The following is a 22,046-nucleotide window of genomic DNA, read 5'->3' as shown; positions in this document are numbered from 1 at the left end:
CTTAGAACTTATATCTCAAGGTGGGTGGCGCATTTACGTTGTGGATGTCTATGGGCTTCAGTAACCACTTAACACCAGGTAGGCTGTGAGCTCTTCCACCCACCTAAGCAATAAAAAAAAAAAATTACTGAATGTGTATCAACGGTGACAAAAATTAAAGAAATACGGAGAATTGAGATTTAGTATAGTTTAATTTTCAAAGTATCAAGAGTGACAATACCTACTTTTGTAATTGTAAATATCTAAATCTGGAAGATTTTATCTTTAATGTGCAAAAAACAACTTTATTACATTGATAATTTCTCACATGCTCTAATCAAATTATACAATAGGTATACTGTAGAATTATTACTAGTAGTGATTATTTATTCTATAATATTATTTGCGGTTTACCCTTTGCGTTAATTAAATGGTACAAACTATAATAAAGTCATGCAACATGTGCTTGTTCAGTAGATTATGACCTTCAATGGATTAGCTGACTGTATAGAAAAGTATTTGAATACACAATAATAAAATAATCTGTTACTGGTGGTAGGACCTCTTTTGAGTCCGCGCGGGTAGGTACCGCCGCCCTGCCTATTTCTGCCGTGAAGCAGTAATGCGTTTCGGTTTTAAGGGTGGGGCAGCCGTTGTAACTATACTTGAGACCTTAAAACTTATATCTCAAAAAAAAAAACACTTTCGATGGGAAAAAACAGGACGAAGGTCCCATATTCCATAGCGGATACCGCTGCACTGATATTAGGTAACGGGACTGGGTTTTTGCGTTTTGTGAAAAGACTACGGGAATTTCTCGAGATATTATTCTTGAGATATGCGTTTCGGTTTGAAGGGTGGGGCAGCCGCTGTTACTATACGGAGACCTTAGAACTTATATCTCAAGTTGGGTGGCGCATTTACGTTGTAGATGTCTATGGGCTCCAGTAACCACTTAACACCAGGTGGGCTGTGAGCTCGTCCACACATCTAAGCGATAAAAATAAAAAACACAATTTAATTCACGCCATTCAAATATTGGGGGAGGCCTATACGAAAGCAAAACAATCTTATCCGATATCAAATGAAAAGAAAGAAAAAAAAGTATATACCTAAATATGAATTAAGGTTGTTATTAAAGGCTTCATTATCTTTATCTTTATTCAAATAACTAAAGAAGTTTTTCTGTTATGATATTTTTTTCAAATTATAAACTTTGAATGGCTCTGAATGTAATGTTGCAAAAATGTCGCATGACTCATATAGCCTTTCACCTTTCGTTATATACTTTAACCTTTATACAGAAAAGTGAGTTATATCTAAGAATATATAATATATTATTGTTTTGATTAACACTTATCGGCTAAGTCACGTTATGAGGAACGCTCTAAGTTTGGTAAATTATCTTATGATGTCACATAATATTATTGTAGACTAGAGGTCCCGCAGTAGTCGACATTCGACTATAATTAATTGAAATTATAAGTTTGTATACTATTATGATTCTATTGTCAAAGACTATTATACTTCTATAATCACAGATTTCGCCAAGACTATGTATACTTTAGACAAATATTAATGAAGACAAACAATATTTAACCTATTCTTAACTTGACCACAGACTATGAGCAATAAGAAAAGTTTGACAATAAACAAATAGTAGTTATGCATGCGTGTGTGTGTCAAATACATGGTAGTGTGTGTAATGTTTTCTTTATTGATTTAATGTATCTTCTATGCATTATTTTAAAAAAATATTAGCATTGTGCACTTCTTCTCCTATATTCTCTATAAGTGTGGAAAATTTCATACTCCTCCGTCCGCGCAATTTTCTTAAAAAGGGATACAAAGTTTTTGCTTCACGTATTAATATATAGATTTCGACAGTAAAGTGACTTGTTAAACAAAAGAAGAGTTTTCATTCGCGTTTTCTTATTCTAAATATATAGTAATATTATAAGGCGGAAGAGTTTGTTTGTTTGAACGCGCTAATCTCAGGAACGATTGGTCCGATTAGAAAAATTCTTTTACTGTTAGATAGCCCATTTATTGAGGAACGCTATTATAGGCTACATAAAACCACGGTAAGACCAATACAAGTGGAGCACTAATGAAGAATGTTTCAAAATAAGTGTTTAAATAGCTTCCATAACATTATATAATTCAAAAATATTTTCACTTTCTACGTAAATGAAGTGGGAGTTAAAATTTAGCGTAATGCCAAACTAACTATTCCACGCGGACGGAGTCGCGGGCAAAAGTTTGTCTTTATATATATTAGTTCTGTGCGTGTTTTTGTCACTGAACTCCTCCTAAACGGCTGGAACGATTTGAATGATTTTTGAAGTTATACTTCTGTAGGCGCGTTATGAAAATTTGATGAGAGTGAAATTTTACGATGCGCGCGCACCGTGACACAAAATTAACAGAATGAAGTTGCCCACTAAATCGCTCCTTACAATACGACCGACGTAACTTGGCGAGTCTGAATATAGTCCGTAGGTGAACTTCAGAACCGTACCGAGAGCTACCGAATTTATACGATGTCAAGAAAAGGGATGTCCAATATGCGTGTTTGAGGATGTAGTTTAATCGATTTTTTTTCAAATTGAATAAAATTTAAATAAATAAAAAGAAATAAATTTAATAAAAATAAAGTATAACTTCTTACGCGCGTACATAAGTATACGCACCCTTTTTTTTGTATGCGTTCGGGTGGCATCCTGGATGGTTTAGATTCACAAATCGGCCCGGCAGATGGCGCTGCAGTCGGTATCTAGGTTATTTATCTGTACTACAACTAAACGACTGGATCGACTTGAATTAATTTTTGCAGGACAACCTCAGTCCGGTCTGCTAGTATTGAATAAATTGCAAACATGCTCTGTGTGATTTTATGTGAGCAAATAAACAAATAGGTAAATAAAATTTACGTAAAACAATCACATTATACCGTATTAACCAAGCAACGTGATTTTAATGAATTTGAAGCCTCTCATTGATGTGTATGGAATATTAGCCGTATAATAAAATATAAACATAATATTCCATACAATAAACAAGAATAAACTTCTAAACACTTGTCAGATATATCGTCAATAAATAGTAGACAATAGGAGAAACACATTTAGCGCAAGTTTTAAATTCTATCGCCCTATTCTACGATGGTCGAATTGTCACGCAAATTCAAAGTAACTTTAATTCCTTTTATGAAACATCTATGAAAGGTTTGTGATTAATAGCGTATGACCACGTACGGTGGCTCCGTGAGAACTATACCGTAGACAAGCAAATTTCTCATGGCATCTTCTCTAGTCCATTGTCCGGGATCCCTCTTCGAATTTGCCTACGATCGAAGGGATGATCTGTCCCTTTTTACATTGAAAACCTGTTTAGAAATCTATCTAATAGTAGATGCATACAATGGTGTGTTAGTAATGATGTTAAAAATCTTGTGAATTAACAAAACATGGCTATTAACGATAGCGTAATTTAAGATCGCAATCTCGGCAGTAAAATTTATTCATCTATATATTAATACGTGAAGCAAAAACTTTGTGTCCCTTTTTACGAAAATTGCGCGGACGGCGGAGTATGAAATTTTCCACACTTATAGAGAATATAGAGAAGAAGTGCACAATGCTAATATATTTTTTAAATAATGCGTAAAAGATACTTTAAATCAATAAAGAAAACCTTACACACACTACATACTATGTATTTGACGCACACACGCATGCATACTATTTATTGTCAAACTTTTGTTCTTGACGTCTGTTGTCAAATTGAGAATAGATTAAATATTGTTTGTCTTTGTTAATATTTTTTATAGTGTAGCCTTGGCGAAATTTGTGATTAAAGAAGTATAAAATACAATCATAATAGTGTAAAAACTTACAATTCCAATTAATTATAGTCGAATTTCGACTACTGCGGGACCACTAGTATACCTAAATTAAAAATGTCAAAATTATGTTATATGTGAAATCAGATTAGGACATATTGGTACGCGATGATTAATTACGTCGACTTATGTTGTACCTGTTGTCTATTTGAATCTTGATTCCTATCGTGAGTTTATTTAGTTTATTTAGTTGAACAAAGTGATCATCAGAACAAAACATTAACAAATCGACAAGAAGTACATGACAGCTGTCACCTCAATTATAGGTGCAATCGACAGTGCAATAGTTGACAAAACATCTTGAAATTAGATAAGTAAAAATACAATGAGCAATTTTAAGAAATATGAAATCCAGAATACACGCAATACTTGGTCACTAAGTAACAAAAGTTTTAATATCTACACTTATTAGAAGAAAAACAAAATACATATATGTGGGATGGTATGGCGAAATATAGTGGATATTTGGTTTAACAACAAAATCTTTTATTTTTTCCAAAAAATACCATTCGTAAAATCGTTATGTCAATTTTATATCTGTCATTTATATTTTCTTCTTTTAAAATAAAATTGGTGTGCCAGTGTGAATTAACCAAAAAGTACCGATATCCCACTTATATGACTAAAACTTGATTACATTTGATTGGTTATGATTAGGTTAAATTTAGTTCGGAATTGATCCGGGCCGGACTTTTCCTGTAGATTTGTTGTAAGGCAATTAGAAAAAACATCTATTTCATGACTTAAAATTAACGTAACTTAAAAATGACGTAGTATATTGATGATTTTTAAATGTATCGCAAAGAAATGACTTTAATAAAAACAAGCCCGTTCACTTCGGATGTGTGGTATTTATTTACGCGTCATTGGTTAGTGTAGAGTTACGTGCAACCCACCGCGGAGTTCTCTCTTCTCTCTTTTGCATGGATTCCGGTGTCGCGTTCCCCGACAAAAACAATAGCCTTACACAAGTCTATGCTATAGGCGCTTTTTAATACGCTTTTATTAGCTTCAGACGTATGTATTAGTATGCAACTGAATCTTTGAACATGATTTTGACCCCCTTCAAAACGTCGGATTAACTCGAAATTTGGTATACTTATTAAGAACCGGTGAAAACTCAATATTAAAAAAACTGAAGAAATTGAAATTCAACTAAAAAATGAAAAATAAATAGTAGTTTAAAAAAACTAACAAAATATGATTTTGTGCTTTTAAGGAAATTACCAAAATAACCCTTCTACTCATATCTGTTCATAAAATATTTATAACTACTGATACCATGCACCCCACGCTTTTTTTTTACAATAAAATAATTTTTCTTAGACTATTTTTAATTCAAATTTATTAAAATTTATTTTCTATTTTTTTGTTGGATTTTCTATACAAAGCGTATTTTGTTAGTTTTTTTAAGCTATTATTTATTAAAACTAATGTGCATATAAGTTGGATGTCTATTTAGCTTTTAACAGATTTCTTAGTTAATGGGATTAAAATGCCCATTCTAGTGTTATGATTCCTTGTCCAATTTCGCACACAATTACCTAAGATATCTTTGGCAGTGAACAGAAGAAAAAAAAAACTGATTCAATTAGAACATAAATCTTTGTTTTAAAAAAAACTTCAAAAAAACAAAAACATCAAAGTAACGCAATGTATATTTTAACAGCATTATTTTATTGGGTCAAGTTTTGATCGCAAACATTTCTCCTACAAAAACCACTAATAGACCCTTTAATAGTAAGTCTGCGCGCTAATTGCTTTAGAAATTGCTTAAATCACTCATATCACATTCATGCACTCGTTGTTTTGGTCCCGCATGAGTAACTATATGTATATAACAGAGAATGAGTTTCTTCAAGGACGTTTTATTGCAACTAGTTGAATGGTATGGTTTTATGTATAGCTAAAGATTGGGAGATGGGTTTTTCTGCATAACCGTTACACCGTACAATAAGGACATAGATTCTTTGAAGGTGGTTAGGGGCATTTGCATTGTGATGCCCTGTTGTGGCCTTTGGTAATCTTTTAACGGCATGCTCCCAATTATAGGGTGTAATGAGCGATATTTTTTTCTATATTTTTTTATCCTACCTAGCTGAGAGCCTTGAGAGGTATTTCAGAGTAACCTTAACTAGTAGGTGAGCTCACGGGGCTCAAACCTGACGACGTGGCTAACACGAACCCTAGAAAGAGCCGTGCTTCGCAGAATCTACCACCGGATCGGGAACGCGACCCACTGAGAAGATCCGGCGAGAAACTCAGTGGGCTGTGTCTGAGGGTTAATTTACTCGTCGAGCCCTTCGTCGCAAACGACGGGTTCGACGAGAACGATGACCGGTGCTTGAGGTACCTAAAAGCACCGGGAAGATCCGAAATGACGTGTTTGGGGTGACGTCGACTGCTTTCTATTCTCTGCTCAGGATCGGGAATGTTGATTTCCTTGTAGTCTGTGCTCGTATGAACTCAGGTTTAGAACTGTATTCCATCAAGGTAACCAGATTCTAAGTATAAACAGTTGCGAACGGCTCGACATAACGCGGAATGTAATCAAGACGGGACGCGGCTGCTTCTGAGAATTAATTGCTGTTATGTCTTTAGAAGTGATGAGAAAATAGCTTAGAGCAAGGTGACTTTTTTGCCTAGAAATAAAATTAGAGTATAAGATGATAGTACTTCAGTATGCTCACAAGTGTTCTTCATATTGATAAAAGATCTTGGATGGAACCCGAGTTTATACGCCATAGACGATCATACTAGCTCACAGTTCGCTTTGTATTAAATGTGTACCGGATTACATACATTGCTAAGCGTCTTGAACGATAAACTCGAAATCTGAAATGACTTAAAGTAATCTATCTATCTATCCTTAAAATCTACTAACAGGATTGCACAATGATTATAAAAAAATAAAAAAGCCTTTTATTTCGTACACAAGTGACATAAAAACAAAAATTAACGCAATCTGTACTATGCTATTAATTAACTAATATGTTTGTTGAATAATATTAGGTATTATTTCTCACTTGCAAGAACCCCTCCTCGGGTAAAGGTCTCCTCCAAGGATAGCCAGCCAATCTTCTCTAGATTGAGCAATTTCAACCCAATTTGATGATTACCTCTTTACAAAAAAAAAAAAAAAACGACTAATTGACCTCTGCTCAGAATTACTATCAGTAATATAGGATACTGTGGCAAAAAAATAAAGACAAATCAAATCAAATTAATTTTTTTATTAAATATAAATGAAAGTACATACTTGTTGAACGTCAAAAAGAACTACCGCTAATTCACAAAAACTAGCTTCCATCCTGAGAAGAACTGACAAGAAACTCCGCGGGCATGTCTTTTTTTTTAAATATTAGATTATAATTTTTGAAATATTAGATTTTATAAATATTCATTTTGTCATACTGTCTTTTATATTTAAGTTTTAGCTTACCGTAAGTGTCTTCGTCGTTCCTGAACAATATCTAGCGCACACAACAAGCTGCTACCTTCCGCTGACCATAATTACTTCAATCCCATGTCAAAAGCTTGGAGTCGTCTCATAGTCGCCCCGAGACGAGCATGGCCGCTTCTACATGGCCATGTCAATTAAAAAGAACATGCTCGTAATATTACATCATCAATATTAAATGAACTAATCATTGAAACGCACATAACCTTTTTACTATAGATTTAATTAATATTATCAGTGAAGTCATTACTAAACTCCGCAAATGGGTCAGTCAGATAAAGCTTTTCGCTTTTCGTGTTACGCACGCATTGTGTTTATTAATTGTCGGTATTTTGTGAATGAGATATAATTGTAAATATTAAGATGATTTCTTACGGAATTGACTGTATTTGAAGTTTGAGAAATAGTGTCTAAATTATGCTGGTGGTATAGATATTAGATGACAATCCTTCCTTCAATTAGGTTCCAAATTGCTAATATTTTGTTAACCTTAGTAGACGAACAGTCCATTTCAGACACAGTCTATTTGATATTACGAATGATCACAGACTATAGACACCGCAGTGTAAAGGTTAAAAACAGATATTCTGTTGGAAATTAGATGGATACTTAACTAGGAAAGAAAAATGACGAGCCTATTACTACGAACCAATGAGGGTAATATACTAAATTGGGGGTACTTGGAGTCGAATAACCGTACCTCCAGATTAACCAAATTATAACGTAAAATCCTGACTTTTAATGAGATTTATCAACAAAGTAACTTCGGCCGTGCCAGTAAGATTAACATCAAACCTTTAAAGAAATTACGTCAGTTAAAAAATTGAACAATACAAAACGGTACACAAGTTGTACCAAAGAATTTGAAAAGCAAACAGCGTAGCAAGTTTGGAACTTTCTCAAAGCAAACAGAGCACACAAGGTTACGAAATATCACTCGTGTCAGTAAACTTTACACAATCCGTAGCTTAGTTATTCGGAAGCGACTGTTATGTGCTAATAAAAGGGTCTACATAGGGGACATAAGACAGGAAACACGGGTGGTGCGCGACTTAAGAACAGCATTTCCGAAGCCACCCCACTCGGACTTCAGGAAATAGATAATTTAATGTCCCCTGCAAGCTAAACACTGGTATTTTATGGCTTGCGGCCCACCGTGATGTGAGACCGGTACCGGAGCCAGTAGGCTCTATAACCCATCTTTAAATGAATCATTGCAACAGCAAGACAAGCTCTGGAGGGGTTACAACCTCATTAAAAAATACCTTGATGCCAGGAATTAACTCTTCCCAATTACTCTATCCCTGCTCTCTTTTCCTTATTCCTTTTCCTTTATTTCTATGCTAGGTTCTTGTGGCCTAAGTGATCTAAAACAGAACCTCACATAGTCCAGCAGAGGCTAACTACAATGAAAATTCTCAAACACTCATAAATATTCTTCATAATACCCTATTACCCTAGATTTGAAGAGTCCGATAAAGATTTACATTTTGAAATGGACAGGTGTTTTGGTCAAAGCTGCGAAGAAGATTGATGCTCGTAGCTCAAGATCGTAAGCAGTGGAAATGCTGGAATTAACTAGTGAATTAACGATTTAGAAGTTAGGGAAGTATAATAAATAGTATTCGGTTGGTTGGTGGTAACGATGGTTCGTTCGCAGCAACCATGCTACCAAGCATAGTAATAGTTCTTGATTAAAATACGTTTAATGCCTACACTACCACCATGCGTTTTATTGATAGACCAATCAAATTAAAGTCAATGACTGGACGTGACATTTACAAAATAAAACCATATTTTTTTTGTTTGATTAAAATACGAATGACTTATTCTAAAATCACTTGTAAAATAATAATAAGAAAACTATTAGCATACTAGCTGACCCGGCAGACTACGTAGTGCCTCAATCGATAAATAAAAGGCCTAAGATTTTGTATAAAATAAACTTAAAACAAACAAAAGGAATCCATCCGACGGGGGACACATTAGAGGAAAAACAAAATTGTTATTTTTATTTCATTCCGAGCAACTTCATATTTATCTAAACCTTCTCTGGACTTCCACAAATAATTCAAGACCAACATTAGCCAAATCGGTCCAGCCGTTCTCGAGTTCTAGCGAGACTAACGAACAGCAATTTATTTTTATATACATAGATTAGAAGGAGTGTATTTAGGTCGAAAGGTGCAAAAGTTCAAGACTAAAACTTAATATTTATCAAAGAGTCGTACATCGAATTTTATCGGTGTTTGAAATCAAAATTTCCTGGGCGTGGCCGAGAAAGGACAGGTGGAAGCAACAATGTAAGAGACCATTTCCTTGTAATAATTAGTAATAGGTACCGTTGAGGGTCAGGTCTTATCAGATTTTGAAACTGGGACACTGCTGGCCTGCATTGAAGCAGGGTAGGGGTGTAGCAAATATAATTATAATTTTATTCATTAGAGTGTGTAACGGATTTTGTCGTATTTATTTTTATAATTGAATGACCTTAATCTTTGGTGCATTAGAGTAATTTGTGCTTGGCATTTAAATAAAAAAAATAGGTAGTAAGTGGAAGTTTTACTAACACATATAAGCTTATTCTACCTACGTATGTATAATATATAAGCATTAGCGGATCTTACAGACTTTTCCTGTCCTAAATTCGAAATCATAAAATATTTTTTTTACAATTTTTTATTGGGCCGAACTGTGAATCTAAATCATTCTCGAATTCTCTGGAACGCACACAAAAAAATTAACGAAAATCGGTCCAGCCGTTTAAGTGGAGTTACTAACATAGACACGGAATTATATACATTACGACAGGTTTGGAGCGTATTGCGTAGCAGAACCTGGTTACTAATAAAAAAATAAAATATGAATAGAGTAACTACCAAAGAATCAATATCGGGTATCGATTTTATTGCAAACAAGCTGACAAAGTATCGAGCTAATTACTTAAGCATAGTGAATAATCAGCTAAGCATCTGGGCGTCCCGTCCCATAGGGCATTTGAGACCACTGTAAAATGTACCTAAACTTATCTAAAAAATATCTGATTATATTGTTATCTGGCAATGCCCTCATATTAAACAGGATCGCGGGCTGATTCCGGAGAACCCTTATCGTTATGTGTGCAACAAGAGCGACAGGAAGTATTCATGATGATGTAATCATCGAAATTATACTATACGAATGTGAACGATAACGGGTTTTTAGAGGCATTTTAAAATATTCTTCTCTTGACGACTAAAATTAAGGAAACTGATTGTTCTTTGGCGTGGCTCGATCAAGACTTTTCTGCTTATAATTTGATAGGTAAGACGAGTTTTGAAGAAGTCACGGAAGCCACGAGAAATGTGGCAGATGTGGCAAACTTGCGATCAGCGTTTACAATTACCGTTTACATTCAAAGAACTTAAAGAGTTAATAAACATGCATTATGCATGAGTCTAGACTTACATCGTCGGTATTCAGTAGTGGCGTTTTCAAAGCTAAAGGAACTTTATTATGATTTGGCTGACTGCATAAAAGTAAGCTTTTGCGATGTCAACTTATTTTGACGCTAAGAGATAAATTGATTTTATCATTATCAGATCACATAGATCCTGCAGGACACTAGCAAACTTTATACGCGACGTTGAGTAATTACTGATGGTAGGACCTCTTGTGAAGCCGAACGGGTGGGTACCACCACCCTGCCTATTTCTACCGCGAAGCAGTAATGCGTTTCGGTCTGAAGGGTGGGGCAGCCGTTGTAACTAAACCTGAGACCTTAGAACTCAAGGTGGATGGCGCATTTAGGTTGTGGATGTCTATGGGCTTCAGTAACCACTGAACACCAGGTGGGCTGTGAGCTCGTCTACCCATCTAAGCAATAAATAAACTAAAAACCTTAATGGGCATTTTCTAAATATTCTGGCAAACAATTTGTTATTGAGAGAAATATCTCAAGAAATTCCCGTAGTCTTTTGACAAAACGCAAAAACCCTGTCCCGTTACCCAATATCAGTGCAGCGGTATCCGCTATGCAATATGGGACCTTCGTCCTGTTTTTTTCCCATCGAAAGTGTTTTTTTTTTGCTCAATACCCATATGGTTGTTTTGCATGGGGGTGCGTATTGAAAACATTTCGCAGATGCACGTTTTTTTCAACAACGAAAGTGGGCGAGATACAGCTATGCATTTGCTAACCAAAATTCATTCAAATGCATGTTGATGCTTATAATATTTAAGTATTTAAGTTTAGAGAAGTTGTTCAGTAAATTAGATCAAATTAAATTCACATTAGGAACACACATACATCAGGCTGTTTGTTATGTTATACTCTGTTATAGGTAGGGAGGATTTTTCGTTTGAATGTAAAGCTATTAGAAATTTTAATAGACTTTCATTATACACCCTAGACTGACCTATCCCACAAAAACTTCTTTGTTCCATGCTTACACCTGCCTTACCCTCACATTGCGTCACATGCTCATGACGGGGTATGATTTCTGTACCTGATCTTTTGTCTTCTTCGCTCTTAACAGCAAATAGATTTACTGTCTCGCTCATTGGTATTACGAGGGTTTTTATCCCTACACCCTTATAATATGCGTGCGAGCATCGTGTAGGTGTGTGTGTGGGAAACAAGCGGGAATTCTTTATTTTTGTTGATGATTAGTGGCTTTAGTTGCTTTGGTGAGGTTGGGTTCTTGTGCGATCACGTTAGTGTGCTGGATGTTTTGGCGGGAAACGTTAATTGAAAAAATATACGTTCAGTGAGATACTGGAATGTCTCGTTCGATAATTTTCAGTAATGTTTTTTGAGTGAGAATTTGTTTGAAATTTATTTTTGTTGAATTTGCCAGTGAATCTTGGCGTATGATTGCAATTGAGTCTTTGCTTTATTAAATGTGGCTATTTAATGTTACTCTTGATCATTGATTCCATCCCGAATATGATTTGTTCTAAAAATTATCTTTAGTATGAAATCTGTTAAATTACGGATTCAATTTATTATCGTTAATGACATTAACTAATGATGAGATAGACACAGGATCTCGGCTCTCTCGTATACCGGTTACAGAAAACCGTAGACACCACATTATCTTGGAATTAGACACTCGCATGAGCGAGGTCCAACCCACTAAGTTTCTCGCCTGATATTCTCAGTGGGTCGCGATTCCGATCCGGTGGTAGATTCAGCGAAGCACTGCTCTTGCTAGGGCTAGTGTTAGCAATTCTCTCAGGTTGAGCCCGTGAGCTGACCTACCGGTCCGCGCGTATTTGGAATAGCCCCTTAGGCTACCAATGATTAGGTAGGGGAAAAAAAAGAGCGAGGTAACTTGTCTAAAGCAATTTTCCGCTGTATGCTCGGCAGCGACTCAGCTGTACCCTGGCATTTGCCCACGAAGACAATAATCTATATATTAATACGTAAAGCAAAAACTTTGTACCCCTTTTTACGAAAATCGCGCGGACGGAGGAGTATGAAATTTTCCACACTTATAGAGAATATAGAGAAGAAGTGCACAATGTTAATATTTTTTGTAAATTATACATAAAAAATACATTAAATGAATAAAAAAGACATTACACACACTACCATGTATTTGACACACACACGCATGCATACCATTTGTTTATTGTCAAACTTTACTGTTAGAGTCTGTGGTCAAATTGAGAATAGATTAAATATTGTTTATCTTTATTAATATTTGTCTAAAGTGTAGTCTTGGCGAAATCTCTGATTAGGGAAGCATAATAGTCTTTGACAATAGAATCATAATAGTGTACAAATTTATAATTTCAATTAATTACAGTCGAATTTCGACTATCGGGGGACCACTAGTATAAAATAAGAAAATCACATACTAAAGAATCGTTTGAAAAGATTTATCCTAGTATATTTATCTATACATTAATACGTGAAGCAAAAACTTAGTATCCCTTTTTACGAAAATCGCGCGGACGGAGGAGTATGAAATTTTCCACACTTATAGAGAATATAGAGAAGAAGTGCACAATGCTAATATTTTTTTTAAATAATGCATAAAAGATACATTAAATCAGTAAAGAAAACATTACACACACTACATACATGCATACTATTTATTGTCAAACTTTTGTTCTTGACGTCTGTGGTCAAATTGTGAATAGATTAAATATTGTTTGTCTTTATTAATATTTTTTATATATTATATTTTTTATATATAGCCTTGACGAAATTTGTGATTATAGAAGTATAAAATACAATTATAATAGTGTACAAACTTACAATTCCAATTAATTATAGTCGAATTTCTACGACTGCGGGACCTCTAGTCCTAGTAAAAGCGTCAAGGAATTTTTACATGTGGCAAGCAAAAATTCCGAAGCAACCTTCAAAAGTACGAAGTCCGCGAATGAATGAGAAACGAAACTGGTTGGCCTATCAGCTGATGTCTCGGCGCGTTGGTATGCATAAATAAATAGCTCCTTGGTATAGTTTTTTTTATATTTCTTACCTCACCGAGAGACGACGTTGATTATCCTCAGATAAGTTCGTACGTAAAAACCTTATTCTTCTAGATTAAATTCACTAAGTAGTGTGTTATACGTGCAAGCGAAAACTTTTAGTATTTAAAAACCTTTAAAACCCTTTAGTTTTAATAAAGACTAGCTCTAACCGTCCGCTTCGCTGGGCATTTAAAATTAACATTATTATTTCTCACCCCCACAAAGATTCTCATCATTAACGCCCCCACAACTGGTGTAGAGAGTCCAACACTCATATAAATATTAGCCTATCCATTAAGTACATGTATTTTCTATATGGATACCAAGTTTCAAGTCAATCGTATGCACGGCTTAGTAGTTATAACGAAACATCTGTAAAAACCACTGTAGATTTATATATTATAGTATAGTATAGTATATAATAATATATACATTTTTCTTACACGGATTCACTCACCTGTCGTCATTCAATGAACTATTCTCGTTCAGTTTTCCTTATTATTGTAATACTTTTTAAAATGTCACTTTAAAAAGGAGATTATAAGCTTTAAAATCTTGTTTTCTTAGTGTATTACAGAAAATGAAATTAAGTCTTTTATTGCTTATTCATTCTAGAATATTCCATATCATTATATATGTTTGGAAACGTTTTGTGTTTTTGTAGTTCTATTTATTCAATTGTTTATATTCATCTATTGGTGAGGTGTTTTTTTTTTGGTATTCCACTATGATCGCGGATGTAGTAATGCATTTGTTTTTTGTGAGTCCGCGCGGGCAGGTACCACCACCCTGCCTATTTCTGCCGTGAAGCAATAATGCGTTTCGGTTTGAAGGGTAGTGTAGTCGTAACTATACTGAGACCTTGAACTGATTTCAAGGTGTGTGGCGGCATCAACGTTGTAGATGTCTATGGGCTCCGATAACCACTTAACACCAGGTAGGCTGTGAGCTCGTCCACACATCCGTTGTTGTTTCTTATGGATAATTAAAAAAAAAATTAGCATTCTGCACTCCTTCTCTACATTCTCTATAAGTGTGGAAAATTTCATACCCCTCCGTCCGCGCAATTTTCGTAAAAATGGGTACAAAGTTTTTGCTTCACGTATTAATATATAGATATAAAGCGTCTGTAGCGAATTCGAAATCAGGCTGGACACTTGATTACGTAATTAATTGAATATTATGATTTAGAAAGAAATAAATATTAGCTGGCCTGTATTTATTTATTCAAGGCGAAGTTTTCTCTCAATGTTCATCAACTCGAAGACGACCTATTAACATAAAAACTTGCAAACCTATCAATTATATTATTTTAGTTTTATAATCCTGACTAGGATCGCAGATATAAAAAAAATCGTTTTAATCTTTAGTTATTTACGCTACGTAAAAGTGTTTTTAGTAGTTTTTAAACTAAATTTTTTTTTTTTGCTTAGATGGGTGGACGATCTCACAGCCCACCTGATGTTAAGTGGTTACTGGAGCCCATGGACATCTACAACGTAAATGCGCCACCCACCTTGAGATATAAGTTCTAAGATCTCAGTATAGTTACAACGGCTACCCCACCCCTCAAACCGAAACGCATTACTGCTTCACGGCAGAAATAGGCAGGCAGAATTATTTAATCTGGCATTGTTTTTATACTTTTACGACCTCATTATGTTTCTTTTTAAATTCTTTGTAAGATTCTTCGTAAGGTCTTTGTAAGATTTCAGTTGTTCAAATATAACATTAATGTAAAAAAACTGCTGAAAATCTTAAGGTATATTTGTTATGTATTAATTCACGCTACAATAGATACTATATAATTACTCCGGACACTTGTCTTTAATAACAGTAGTTATGGCGAAAACATTGCAAACATTACGAATTGACTATCGCGTATTGTTGATAAGAGCGACTAATATTTTTGATATTTATTTTATTCTATTGGCTGTTTTTTTCCTTCTTATGTCGCCAAATTCACGTGCTATACAAAATCTCAATTGTATTATTTATGTTTTACATAAGACCACAGGTGCGGGCTGCAAATAAGCCGTTTGAAATTTTCTGGTCATTTTGAGGGTTTTCAACTTATTAATTTTTTTTTATTGCTTAGGTGGGTGGACGAGCTCACAGCCCACCTGGTATTAATGGTTACTGGACCCCATCGACCGACCATCGATAAATGCGTCACCCACCTTGAGATATAAGTTCTAAAGTCTTAGTATAGTTACAACGGCTGCCCCACCCTTCAAACCGAAACGCATTACTGCTTCACGGCAGAAACAGGCAGGATGGTGGTACCTACCCGCGGGGACTCACAAGAGGTCCTACCACCAGTAAAATGTTGAAATGTACAAATAAAATATAAAGGGTTTGTCAATGTTAATATATTTTTTTTCATTGAATATTTTTTGGAAATTGACGTAGCAGTTTTTGAAATTCGTTTGGCTTTGGGAATGGATAATCATTGTTAAAGTTTTGCCTCTTGACAGATGGCTCACAGTCATGGTCAACTCAACAGTCTAATTACTTGGAGTAGACTGCTGTACATGATTTGCCCAATTGTGCTTTGTACTCACCAATTAAGGTAACGCGTCACTGTATGTCGCTGTCATTTATATGGCATTTATAACATGCACTCAAGGGAATCCCTGAGGGAGAAATTTAAAGAAATTAAAGTTCTCACTATGCCATCCCAGTACATTTTTGAAAATTTGATGTATGTTCGTAAACATATTGAGGAGTTTCCTAAAAAGTCGGACATACATAATAGAAATACTAGGAACAAACACAAGCTTGTTGTGCCGATGAGTAGGTTACATAAGATACGAAATTCATTCGGGTGTTTGTCTGTGCGCCTGTACAACAAAATCCCACATGATGTTCAGAACCTACATATACATAGGTTTAAGAAAACTATTAAAGAACATCTGTGCAATAAAGCTTACTATAAAGTCAATGATTATCTAGAAGATTGCACAAAGTGGGAATGAGTTGCTCGCTCCAGGCATTTCAATATTGTAGTAATTGTTACGTTATAATACTCAGTGTAAAAAATTCATATTTAAAAAAATCTAATATTAAAAAATAAATAAATAATAATTTTACATGTAAAAAAAAAAGACATGCCCGCTGAGTTTCTTGCCAATTCTTCTCAGGACGGGGGCTAGTTCTTGTGAATTGGCGGTAGTTCTTTTGACGTTCAACAAGTATGTACTTTCATGTATGTTGAATAAATTTTTTTTGATTTGATTTGATTTGTCACAAATCTTCGTTGGTTCACCAGTAAATAATTACATTCTTAACTTCATATATTTATTAGATCAAAAATTGCATTTAGTAAGGCTTTATTTTTATCTTTGGTTGTGTCTTTGTCTAGTTTAAAAAAGAATACTTTATGTGTTTGCTTTGTAAGAAAAATTTTGAATTTATTCACACAAAAATAAAAACTACATCTTGCTAACCGAATCAAACGAGAAACTCACTGCTGTACCACGATATCTTTTGTCGGCAACAATCCGTCTACAAACCTGTATTTCATCTGGAATTATAATGAATCGTTTTTAGTTAGTTACAAAAATAGACCACACATCATACTTTTAAAAGCGTAATACATAGCAATAACTCACTCGTAGATGTGTCCACAAAAGTGTATATTCTTAGATATATATACGTGAAGGTCCCTTAGTCCTTATCGCGATAGGCAGTGTTTCGGTAAGCTCTTTGTAAAATGATGTCTTCTGAGATAAGGAATGTTCTGTGCGTGTTTTATTTCGTATGATGCCACGTATGAAACTGGATAGTTAAGGTTTCGTTTTTTATTTACTAGGTAAATCGAGCGTGACACAAATTCTAAGTGAGAAAGGGATAACGACTAGTCCTTGAAGCATATGTGCTAATTATTTATTAGGCCAGTCGCGAATCTGTGGAATTACTTTTATAGTACACTTTACGGGTAGATACCACCCCGCCTATTTCTGCCGTGAAGCAATAATGGGTTTCGGTTTGAAGGGTGAAGCAGCCGTTGTAACTACACTGAGACCTTAGAACTTATATCTCAAGGTGGGTGGCGCATTTAAGTTGTAGATGTCTATGGGATCCAGTAACCATTAACACCAGGTGGGCTGTGAGCTCGTCCACCCATCTAAGCAATAAAAAATTGTTTTTTCGCCATTAAAATTTAATTTCACATTTGTCTATAGCTTCTGAATGTTCATTGTCAACAGAAAAAGCGGCTATGATAGCGAGACGAGCGAATATTCAGAGGACTCGACGGCGGCTTACGAGGATGTGCAGACTTCAACCAAAAGCACTGGGTCGAGGAAGAATATCAACAGGGGAAGGTGGAGTAAAGAGGAGGTAATGCTTAGAAATGTTCCAACGCAAAACTCAAATGTCCGTAACCGTCTTGTATCTAATAATAGAATGAAATGGCTTACGTTCTTGAACTTGAAATTCTTGCGTAAATGTTGGGGCTATGACCCAAATGTAATTTGGATAAATGATTTGTCGCGTTTTTGTTGCCCAACAGTCGTGGTGGTACTTTTTGGATATGGCGCGATTCGGTATTAGGCTTGGCTTTGGTTTTACCAAGCGGTTCATCAGTCCCTTGGAATCGATAACGGAACGCTAGGCTCTAGCAAATAGCATCACTCGGTCTGTTCAAATGTGGCCCAGTAAAGGAGATGAGAAGTTACAATAAATCTACAAAGCCTCATGGTTTTTAGAGTTTAAAGACGTCACAGGGTTAAAGCTTTCACATTCAGACACGAGATAAGATCCTCAATTGTAATGTATAACGGATATCCGTACTTAAAACTGCATCGAATGACTGCTTCAAATCAATCTATCTATCTATCTATCTATATGTATAAAAATGAATTGCTGTTCGTTAGTCTCGCTAAAACTCGAGAACGGCTGGACAGATTTGGCTAATTTTGGTCCGGAATTATTTGTGGAAGTCCAGAGAAGGTTTAAAAGGTAGATAAATATCAAAATGCTCGGAATTAAATAAAAATAACAATTTTGTTTTTCCTTTGATGTGTCCCCCGTCGGACGGTTTCCTTTTGTTTGTTGTAAGTTTATTCTATACAAAAGCTTAGATATTTTATTTATCGCTTGAGACACTACGAAGCTTGCCGGATCAGCTAGTAGTACTTACAGCTTATAAATTACTAACACAATCTTATAAATGCTTGTTCATTTGACATCATATGTTTATGCAAAACAATAAACCTTTGCAGTCTGAAAACGGCTAATTTGAATTCCGAAAAACGAGTTTTACATATATTTCTGGACATAGGCTAGTTTGTCGTAATTTTTTTGAAATGTAATGAGAGTCATTTAAACCATCATTTTCCACGAGCATTATCGTGTATTGAATAACCGGTTATGAAGTACAATGAAGGAACTACCTTACATAATTCCAGTCCAGTAAGAATTCGCAATCGCTGCGGACTAATTTTGTGTCGTAATTTTACAAAGGAATTCATCTCATGGGTTTTCTTTTATTGTCGACGAAGAAGACCGGCTTCCGAACGTAAGTGGTAACCGCTGTCCAGTCACTGGGGAAATCGAGGGTCATAGATCGTTTGATGAGCGCAGAATCTATCCGATGTCAAGGATCGAGCTAATGGGCACCATAGTATAATGTACACCCATGTTAACATGCTCTTCAAACTAGAAGACATGATTGGTTTGCGGTAGAAATTGGCATAAGATAAGCGCAACTCAGCATAGTAACTAGGGAGCTCAGTAAGTCGGTAGTGTGGATTAAACAGACACAGCCCACTGAGTTTCTCGCCTGATTTTCTCAGTGGGTCGCGTTTCCGAACCGGTGGCAGATTCTGCGAAGCACAGTTCTTGCTAGGGTTCGTGTTAGCAACATCGTCAGGTTTGAGCCCCGTGAGCTCACCTACTAGTTAAGGTTGCACTGAAATGGTCTCTCAAGACCATCAGCTTAGGTAGGATAAAAAAAGTAGTGTGGATACAGACCTGAACTTAGAATCTTCGTTTTTTTTTTCAGGACAAGAAATTAAAAGCATATGTTAGGACTTACAAAGAGAATTGGGAGCGCATAGCGGCCGAGTTTCCTGACCGTTCTGACGTTCAGTGCCTTCAAAGATGGACGAAAGTCGTCAACCCTGAACTAGTCAAAGGCCCTTGGACCAAAGAGGTAAGTGTCAAGTTGTTTTGACTTTTGTCGAGACTGCCATTAGGTTAGGCTTCTGAAGTCTTCTTCTTCGGGGTCGTCGTACTCCCTTACGGGGGCACGGAGCGGGCCTCGGGGTAAACCCCACTACCCGGGCAGACGCTCCCTGCCACATAGGGCAGGGGTGAAATGGATGCAAGACTGGATTGGGGGGGGGCTGTTCGCAGCGTGCTTCGGCACACTCACATCGACAAAAATACATACATATATTTAATACGACGGGCTTGATGCAGGAGGAGTGGTGCCCGCGGACGACGCACCCCGGCGCCGGCTGCTGTCCTCTGCTTCCTAATGCTAATTTTTTTTTTTTTTTTTTTTTTTTCCCTTACTATCTAACTACAACTAACTACAACTAAACTAAAGCTAACTAAACTACTATATACAACAGGGACAACAGTCAGCAACCGTGGGGCCCGCCACCGGCCCCATGCCGCGGCCCCACCTCTACAAACCAGAGGAGGAGCCGCGGCACTAGTTTGGCGCTCACCCGTTCTGGGCTCCCCAAAAGGAGAAGACCATCGCGGGGAGGGACCGATATGAAACACTCCCCAGACGGGGGAGTGGTCCACCCAACGGGGGTGGAAAATGGGTCCCCATAGGGGGGCACCCCAACGATGCGGGGGGAAGTGAAGAGTGTGGACAGCTCAGTCCCATGGGGGCACTCATTATGAGCACTCCCATATCACTCCGGTTAAGCCGACTATCTTACCATAGCCGGGGGTTCCAGTAGCTCCCTTGGTAGCGCCCGACCATCAGGTGGTCTGGCGTGCAAGGGAGCTATATTGTGGAGGTGCTCGTGGGGTCCACCGTCAGCCCGCTCGTAAAGATTACGAGCTAGCCTCCGGATGAACTCCTCGAGCGACTCCACATCCAGATCCCGGGCGATTACGTCATTTCTGACGTAACGCCCTGCTCCGACTATCGTGCGAAGAGCCAGATTTTGCTGGACCTGTAACCTCGCCCGCAAACCCTGCGGGATGAGGTGATACCAGGCCTCAGCTGCGTACGTGATACGGGAACGGACATACGTCTTATAAATGCCGAGCTTAGTCCTGACCGGCAACCTGGAGGCCAACACCGGCCGGAGGAGGAATCTCGCACAGCGAGCGGCCGCCAACGCCTTATTGGCGTGGGCGGTCATCCTCAAACTCCGGTCGATATCGACCCCCAAGTACCGGACGCTGGATCTAAACTCGACATTAGCGCCACGGAGACTGAGCTGTCCCGGGACGACTGTTGTGCGGACCGGACCGAAGAGGATAGCCGCAGTCTTCCCCACGTTGACCGCGACCCTCCATCGGTCCAGCCACTGGGGCAGTAAGTCCAAAAGCCTCTGCATCCTCAGAATGGCCGCAGAGGGGACGTTGGATGACGAGAAGTAGGCGCTGTCGTCGGCAAACAGCGCCAACTTCACGTCTACTTCCCACGCTTGGAGGTTACCCTCGAGCGTGGGAATGTCGTTGGTGTAGAGAGCGTAGAGGAATGGAGCCAGGACGCTTCCCTGAGGAACTCCGGCCGTGACTGGGCGCACCGACGACTTGGCGCCCTCGACCGCGACAAAGAAGGATCTTCCCTCCAGGTACGACCCCAGCAGTCGCACGTAGGCGTGCTGGAGGTCCGTGTTCTGCACCAGCTTGTGGATCAGTCCCGCATGCCAGACACGGTCGAAGGCTTTCTCGATATCGAGAAAGACTGCGGCCGTGTACTGGCGCGCGTTGGACCGATCCGCCAAGTGGTGCATGACGCGGACCAATTGCAGCGTTGTCGAGTGACCGCTGCGAAACCCGAACTGCTCGGGTCTGGGAAGGATGTGCGGCGACACCCTTCTCAGCAGCAGCCTCTCGAACAACTTGCCCACATGCGACAGCAAGGTGATCGGACGATAACTGGAGGGATTTCTCCTATCCTTGCCGGGTTTCCAATTTCCAAATTCCCGGGAAGTGTCCTGTGGACAGAATGGAATTGAACAGCCGTGTCATATATGACACGACCGTTTCAGGGAAGTGGAAGAATGCGAGGGAGGGAATACCGTCCTCACC

General features: G+C 37.5%; 1 protein-coding gene across 3 annotated transcripts in view; it reads left to right on the top strand.

The window, feature by feature from the left end:
- Myb (proto-oncogene like protein Myb) overlaps window positions 1-22,046 on the top strand; it is a 90,003-nt gene that overhangs the window by 35,992 nt on the left and 31,965 nt on the right. For all 3 annotated transcript variants that reach the window (XM_089739018.1, XM_089739016.1, XM_089739017.1), the window contains 2 exons: window positions 18,023-18,155; window positions 19,822-19,971. In XM_089739018.1, coding sequence (XP_089595144.1) covers window positions 18,023-18,155; window positions 19,822-19,971 — 283 coding nt within the window. The remainder of the gene's footprint in view (window positions 1-18,022; window positions 18,156-19,821; window positions 19,972-22,046) is intronic.

The sequence above is a fragment of the Bombyx mandarina genome, chromosome 28 (assembly GCF_030267445.1).
Source record: "Bombyx mandarina strain Sakado chromosome 28, ASM3026744v2".
Taxonomy (NCBI): Eukaryota; Metazoa; Arthropoda; class Insecta; order Lepidoptera; family Bombycidae; genus Bombyx; species Bombyx mandarina.
Note: the sequence above shows the minus strand (reverse complement) of the source record. Positions and strands in the feature narration are given on the sequence as shown.